This window comes from Cynoglossus semilaevis, chromosome 9 (assembly GCF_000523025.1).
Source record: "Cynoglossus semilaevis isolate Cse_v1.0 chromosome 9, Cse_v1.0, whole genome shotgun sequence".
Lineage (NCBI taxonomy): Eukaryota > Metazoa > Chordata > Actinopteri > Pleuronectiformes > Cynoglossidae > Cynoglossus > Cynoglossus semilaevis.
The window spans coordinates 8,659,563-8,667,533 of NC_024315.1; the positions used below are offsets into that span (position 1 = coordinate 8,659,563).

The following is a 7,971-nucleotide window of genomic DNA, read 5'->3' on the forward strand; positions in this document are numbered from 1 at the left end:
GCTGAAAACACATTTGTTAATAATTTTCTTCTGCAAAACAAATGTAATAATTATTAATAAATGAATGAAAGTAGGAAAAGTCCAGGAACCCCTGGACTGAAGCACATTTTTGTTCTATTAAGAGTGAATTTTTCTTCCCCCCAGATCAATGGTCAGAACCTGCACGGTCGTAGTCACCAAACTGCCTCCTCCATCATCGACAAAGCTCCGGCCAAAGTCAAGATCGTTCTCATCAGGTAATAACAGTCCTAACTTTCCTGAGCTTCTCTGAAACTTCTTACCTAAAGCCAAAGTTGGCGTCTTCTGTCTAACTGTGCAACAACAGGAGTAAAGAAACTCTGATGCAAAATGCCCATGGATCCAGAACAGTGTGTGAAGACACAGTCGACTCCCACATGCACCCAGCCGATCAGGACGGTTTATCAAAAGACTTGCATCATATTATTCTTCCACAGGTACAGCACCTTCAGTATATTCTGTATTTGCATCTTAAGGTGCCACTGGTTGAGCAACCAGCTGTGTTCTAGCAGAATTTTATAGTAGTGGAAACAGCGTGTATCCCCCGTAATTTTACAAATTCTTTGCAAGATGTAAAATAAATTTTTGTTTTACTTTTTTTTTCTCACTTTTTTGCCTCAATCTTCCCCAGGATCAGGTGGGTCTTGGTCTCTGTCTGGCCAAAGGAGATTTTAATGATGGCGTGGTGGTGAGGTCCATTATCCAGAACAGCACCACTAGTAAGGTGTGAAGATGTCTTTTTCTCATTTTATTTGTTTTAACAAGTAGGTGTCACAATAAAAAAGTGGTAAAGTAAAAAAAAAGAGTTCATTCAACTTTAATTACCAAGTAAATCCAGTAGATGTCAATGTAGGACGGTGACAGTTCGTTATTGTCTTCTCGTCCATTCTCTTTTATTATTATTTCTGTCTGAATGCAGGACGGAAGAATACAGAGTGGAGACAGAATCATAGCAGTGGGTGAAGAACCTGTGTCAGGGATGTCAGTAGAAAAGGTATAGATACCCACACACAGCACCCACTTCAAGGACATCACACAAGGATCCTGTGATGATTCATGACCGACTTGTTGTTTTTCTGTCCAGGTGTCCAAGTTGATCCTAGATCAGCAGGTCAATGTCAAGCTCTCCGTCAGCAGATCTCAGAGTCTCCTCTTCTTTACTCCGTCTCTTCCAAAATCTCTGTCATGTCCCTGCTCTCAGTCTCCTACATCCTCCCTCACTCACCCGGTTTCCTCCTCGTCTTCATTCTTCACTGCAACACAGACGTCCCCTACTGGGCACAATGATTGGCTGGGATCCTCACCCCTGACCTCTGACCCCAAGAGTTGCCCTGTTGTAGCTGGCAGGGAAACTACGATAGAGATCGTCAAAGGAAGTGTCGGCCTGGGCCTCAGCATCATAGGAGGATGTGACACTCTGCTGGTATTCTTCAATAATTGATCATTAACATTTGCATTAAAGGGTTTGGGTTTCATTAATCAAAAAGCAAATGTCCTTGGATGATTGACACGTTAAATTGAATCAAAACAGCATTTAATGCTAAACTTGGTAATCTAACATGCAACAGATTTGCAATGACATTTAAATAAGTCATTTCCCTTTTTGGTTGGTTGGTTCATGTAATTGTGCTCTTTAAGTCTGTAGAGTACAGCGTTTTCTGTTGTTTTCCACCAGGGGGCAGTAGTAATCCATGAAGTAAACGATGGGGGAGCAGCTCAGATGGATGGAAGGCTGCAAGCTGGAGACCACATATTAGAGGTATTATATATATATATGTATATACATACCTATATACACATATATTTACAGTATATATATACATACATATATGTAGCATATTATAAGATTGTTGTGTTTTTTAATAATTACAAATATGGTTTTTAATATTTAATATAATGTAAAAACATCAACCAACATCTGAACACTGAAAAAAGAAAGAAAAATAATATTACATTTTTTTTTGTTCTTAAGAAATGCTTACTCTTCCTCAGCTCTTCATCCAGTCACACTACTACGCTCTGTCATCTCTCAATGTTCCCCAGGTCAACGGCATTGACCTGCGCCAGGCTACTCACGATGAAGCCATCGGCGTGCTGCGGCTCACGACCCAACGTGTCTCCCTGCGGGTCTTCAGGTACCAGGAGGCCTTCAGGGAGGAGGACCTGTGGGATGTCTTCAGCGTGGAGCTCCAACCTCATCCCAGAGAAGGGCTGGGGTTCAGTATTGTGGAAAAGAGGTAGAGAAAAAAAAATCTCAGTGGTTAAATCCACGGCACTAATATATATACATCTGTGAAAATTTTAATTTTTCTGGGGGGGTAGACAAAATGTTTAAATAGCAGAGAAAATAAATAGAATTTAAATTGATTAAATTACTCAGGGCTTTCGTAGCCTCGTGCAGCTGAGAACTGGGAATGTGCCTGGCTGGTACTCAGTGGAGAAGTTTGATGATGATGATAGTGTTTTAAAATAGAAATAAGTAAAAATACAGCACTTGGCAACTGCTTTCACTGAATATAAACGAGAAAGAAGGCGAGAAATGAAATGCATACAGTTACTGAGTTATACCTTTATACAGTACTGACCACTGACACCACTGACACCACTGACACCAGCACAGGAACTTTTAACATGTCTGCAGTCACACAGCAGTCGAGGCAGGGTTCAACTGGACTGTCGTGGTTTCCTTTTAACATGTCTGCAGTCAGGGTTCAACTGGACTGTCGTGGTTTCTTCTTCAGCCTCCGAGGAGCTGAGCTACACTCATTATAGCAAAACAAAAGAGGAGACCACCCTCTGACCCACCGGCTGAATGTGGTGTACACCAGGGGTCAAGGTGTGAAAGGGGTGTGTGTGAGTCACACAGGTCGTTGGTATCAACCTGGGGGACACAGCTGGCTGTGTGCCCTAACAGTCTGTCTGGGTTGTTTGGTATTCAGCTCATTGAACATTGTCGACGCTAAAACCTGGTGTCCCAAGAGCTCCCTCCTCTGTTGAGTGACGGTGCCTGCAGGCTGGTGTAGTACCACATCCAGGACGGTCCACTTGGCTGTTTCCAAATTAACTTTAAATCACCTGGAGGACTGAGACTGTTGCATTGATTATTTACGGTTTTAAATAGTCTAGGCTACAAATTGTACAGCTCTATTTGTCAGAGCGTTTTATTTTGTTCATTTTTTGAAACCTGGAGGAATTTACCTAGGTAAAGGTCACTCTGTTAAAAAAAAAGGAGGTATCATTGTAAAATAAAATAAAAAGAAATGTGATATAAATAAAAGATGTGAGGTAATAAAATCTCACCTCCTTAAAATACCTTATCACCATAAAGATTATAGAGCTGAGACTTTTGGTATCACTGCAGCAAGGACACGCCAAAGAGCTGGGGTTGGTATTTTTATGCAGCTTCACGTATTTGCACAAACAAGTGTGACATTATGCAAATCAGCAGGCTGAAGGTGGGAATGAGGAGGGGAGACGGGGGAGGAGGGTGTTGGTTGGCAGGTAATTCATTTTCTAAGCCTGGTTCAGGCGCAGCATTCTGACCTGTGCTCTCTCCCGGCAGTAATGACACGGGCATCTTCGTGTCAGACATCATCAGAGGAGGTGTGGCAGATTCAGATGGCAGGCTGTTGCTCGGTGACCAGATTGTGTCAATCAACGGAGTGGATGCCCGGGCGGCATCACTGGAGCAGGCGCAGAAGCTGCTGCAGGTATCTGGTGAAAAGTTCGTTAATTCATCTCGTGTCGTTAAAAACGAGCTGTGAATTTTCCTGCTAATCACCAGTCCTCTCAGTGATGTGTGACTTTCTCGTAGAGTTCCAGTGGGGCTGTTCACCTGGAGGTGGCTCGGTTCAAAGCCGGACTGCAGTACTCACCTTGGAGCCAGGTAAAAAGTTGGTTTTTAAATAAAGCTTTATAAATGGATCTCACAGTAATCCGTGGCTGTATAACACACATTTGATTTGTTTTTGTTTTTTTTATACAGAGCGAAGGCTCCAATTGGTCCAACTTGACACCCTCAAGCGGATGTGATGCTTCGCTGTGCCACCAGAGGGAGACAAGTGACAACAAAACAGGCAGCTATAGTAAGCAGCTTTTATATTGAAAGCAGGTGAAAAGGGTTAGAGTTTAAAATGTTTTACGAAGGTAGAAGTTATTTTAAGGTGATAGTTTGTTTTAAGTGACGTTAACATGAATACAATGATCCTTTTACAGCATTTCAAGACTTTCCTGAGATCAGAGTTGTTACGATACAGAAGGTAGTGGATCTAATCATGACCAAATATTCAGTTGTTAAATTACATTTTGATGCAGTTATGTATATTATTGGATTTTTTTCATTTTTATTCCACTTGCTTTTTCTGTGTCTCATACCCCAGGGTCAAAGTGACTCTCTTGGCATAAGTGTAGCAGGAGGAGTGGGCTGTCCCCATGGCAACGTGCCTCTCTTTATCGATGCTCTACATACCAACGGACTGGCAGCCAAAACAAAGCAATTACAGGTGATTAATGACATGGAGTGTGTGTGTATGTGTGTGTAACATGGGGAACATGTATTCCTTCATGCCTAATAAATCTGGGATACCAGAATCAACATGTATTCCTTCATGAAGCCCTGCACCATCTCCAGTGTTTGTACAATTAAAATTGAATAATCAAAAAAGATCTAAGACTAATTTAAAAGGAATTGACAAGCTATTTCTCTTTGAATCCTCTTTTTATGTCTAAACACTTCTGGACGTTTTGTTTCCGACAGATTCCCTTTCTTGTAGAACTTCACTTCAGTGTCTCCTCAAGGACTGAAATCAAAGTATTTCCCTATGAAATGTATGCCTAATAAATCTGGGATACCAGAATGACTGTAGCAGCGTAAAAGATAAAACATGTGGACCACTGTTGTGTGAACTTGCACTTAAAGCTGGAATGAACTCCAGGAGGTTTAATCTGAGTCAATATGTCCATCAGGCGGGAGACAAGCTCCTCAGTATCAATGATGTGTCCACCGAGGGAATGACTCATGTCGATGCCAAAGCCTTGCTGAAGAATGTCACTGGAACCATCACTCTGAAGGTAATGCCACAGGGAGACGCACAGCCATTAATCTATGCAGCCTGAAAGGCACTATGTCACCACCAGATATCAGCAGCAGGTCCTGTAGTAGGATCGAGCAGCAGACCTGGAACTGTTGAACTCTTTTCTTCAGTCATTTTTAGCAATGTATAAGAAAAGATTTCCCCTTAATTGTCATGTTTCCATAGAAAATGATGGATTGTTGATGATGTTCATATACTGTGGTCTCAAACTCTATTCATATTAGAAATGATTTTATACATAACAAATTACATAACAAAATATATGAAGTAAATATTTCTCAAATCATCCAAATCTTTACATCAGGTGACAGCAGGTTCTGTTGGACGCACACAGGACAACAGTGACGTCCAGACAGGGTCGTTAGAAAAGTCCAGCAGCCTGCCGTGTTTTCACAACAACATCTGGTAAGAACTCGTTTTCTCACTTTTACTTCCTGCTGGTTAATTCAGCGAGCGACGACATTCTGTGGACAGACGTCTGGACAACAGCAATGGAAGGTGGCAATAATATCTATGTCTATGTATGTCTTACACACAATGGCCATTGGTCAATTCTAATTAATATATTCACAAAAACTACAACTGCATTAAAGTTGAGGAAAATTGATGGACCAATGAAAACCTTAGCAAATTATGGTCCTGAGTTCAGTGGTCCATTTTGACTATATATGGAGACAACAATAATTCATGCTCATATTTATACCTGTGGTCAATTTTGACTGTCTAGTCTACCTAATCTGAAACCTGAAGTACCTGAGGAAAGAGTACCTGAACAAAATCCACAATAATAATCAATAAATAGATGCAATTCTTCAGTAAGGAATAGAAGAAAATACTATAATCTCCCTAAATGTGCACCTGGTGAGGATTGAGATGTTAATGCCATTCGTTTCACAAACACAGGGACTATGTAGTACGTAGCATCCATAGCTACATATTACATACCAACATCCCTCTGACTAATGTTCTCACAGCGCTCGTATGTACAAGACCATCACCCTGGAGAAGGACTCCTCAGGCCTGGGCTTCAGCATCGTGGGAGGGTTTGGCAGTCCTCATGGAGACCTGCCCATCTACATCAAAAGTGTCTTCAACAAGGTCAGATGGTTGATGTCATACATTTGTTCTTCGTTTATTTCTCTGTGGTTGGAATATTTACGACACTAACATTAAATTATTTATAGGATTTAAATAGGATCAAATGAATACGGTTTTTGTGATGTACAGAGAAGATCTGTTTTCATGTCGGTCTCGATCTGTGATGCTGCATGCTGATGAACCCCTGTTTGTTCTCTGCAGGGGGCAGCAGTAGCAGATGGCAGGCTGAGGCGCGGGGATCAGATTATTGCTGTGAACGGACACTGTCTGGAGGGCGCTACTCACGCCGAAGCTGTGGACGTACTCAAGAAGACCAAGGGCAGCGTGGTCCTCACTATCCTCTCATGAGGATAGATCTCAGAGGTCTAAAGGATCTTAGTTGGTGTCTTTCTTCAATTCCTGCAATTATATAAGGATTATTTTTAACGAAACAAGCCCAGGTTTCGCCCTAAGCGTAAATTTTGAGCAAATTGAAACGAGAAGATCGTTCTTTACAAACGTTTTTTGTCAAATTCTTTGCTTGGTGATGCACCATGGGAATTTTCCAATATGAAATATGTGCCGTGGCTCAAAAAAGTTTAGTAAATACTGCTTTAAACGTAAGATGAATCACTTATGGCCTTTCCCTAAATCAGGGGTTGCCATGGCAATATACTTTCTGTAGTGAAAGTATATTGAAAGTGTACAAATATTCTTCTCTGTATTATATATCACAGTATATTAGAGTTCCCCTTCTCTCATACACACTTACACACTGTATTTCAATGTCTGTCTTTAACTCGGTGTGTCTCTGATTATGTGATACTTTGCTGCTGTGCTACAAATGCAGCTGCTTCTACTTGGAGCAGGAAGTTTATGTTTTAATCACCGCCTTTGCTGACCCGCAGCCATGAAACAAATATGTTTATAAAAATAAACATAAACTATATATGTATGTATGTATAGTGAGAGTTTTTCGTGTAAACTCAAAGTAACAACACTGTACACTTCAATGGCAAATTTTATTGTGTTTCAAACAGCAACGTAAAGTCCGTTATTTAATATTATAGCACCTGTAAGTATTTTAGTAAGTACTACCTTTTTGTCCCTATTCCTGATGGGATATTGTCTTTTCCTGTTAACATATAACCTGATGATAAACTAGGTTATGCTCATGGATATGTATATATATATATATTTATTAAGACATGTTAGAAAACCAAACTTCATATTAGTCCAGATCAAACAGCTCCATCTACTGCTGACGTGTATCCTCTGCTATCTCCTAACATCTGTTAGTGAAGAGTCAACCACACCATGCCAAGTGCTTCTGCCAACCTTTTGTATGGCAAACACGGTTTGAGAATATGTTCTTTGTAAGGCTGTTGTAATTTCATCCACTCATTCTCATTCGCTGTTCCTTCAAACTTTTTTTTTTTATATTTCACGGCGGGTTTATAATTAGCAGTTACGGCCACCTTAGGTACGACAGGAAACTAATTTTGTCACATCTGTTGTCGGCAGCTGCAGATTTCAGTGGCTAAGTTATTGACTGCTGTTTTCATATTAATGCATTTGGTTTGATGTTTCGGCACCGTGAGGACGTGTTGTCATAGCAACAGGTGTCACGTCTGGTTAGGAATGATTACTTTCAGTTTTATATGATTTTATACAACCTGGTACGTTCAGTTGACCTTGATGTGTGTTCAAAGAACAGTCGACAACAACAGGCATGTTTGTCCTGGTGTTCAGTGGATGAACTGCATGTTAATAAATGTTCACT

At 40.8% G+C, this 7,971-nt stretch overlaps 1 protein-coding gene across 1 annotated transcript in view; it reads left to right on the top strand.

Annotated features, from left to right (window-relative positions):
- Positions 1-7,971, top strand: part of LOC103383743 (multiple PDZ domain protein) — a 33,957-nt gene extending 25,986 nt beyond the window's left edge. The window contains exons 28-43 of the mRNA XM_025058344.1: positions 145-236; positions 326-455; positions 650-742; positions 938-1,012; positions 1,103-1,441; positions 1,694-1,777; positions 2,062-2,255; positions 3,581-3,728; positions 3,833-3,904; positions 4,004-4,103; positions 4,234-4,277; positions 4,398-4,520; positions 4,984-5,088; positions 5,416-5,516; positions 6,086-6,209; positions 6,411-7,971. Of these exons, the coding sequence (XP_024914112.1) occupies positions 145-236; positions 326-455; positions 650-742; positions 938-1,012; positions 1,103-1,441; positions 1,694-1,777; positions 2,062-2,255; positions 3,581-3,728; positions 3,833-3,904; positions 4,004-4,103; positions 4,234-4,277; positions 4,398-4,520; positions 4,984-5,088; positions 5,416-5,516; positions 6,086-6,209; positions 6,411-6,557 (1,971 nt within the window). The 3' untranslated portion in view covers positions 6,558-7,971. The remainder of the gene's footprint in view (positions 1-144; positions 237-325; positions 456-649; positions 743-937; positions 1,013-1,102; positions 1,442-1,693; positions 1,778-2,061; positions 2,256-3,580; positions 3,729-3,832; positions 3,905-4,003; positions 4,104-4,233; positions 4,278-4,397; positions 4,521-4,983; positions 5,089-5,415; positions 5,517-6,085; positions 6,210-6,410) is intronic.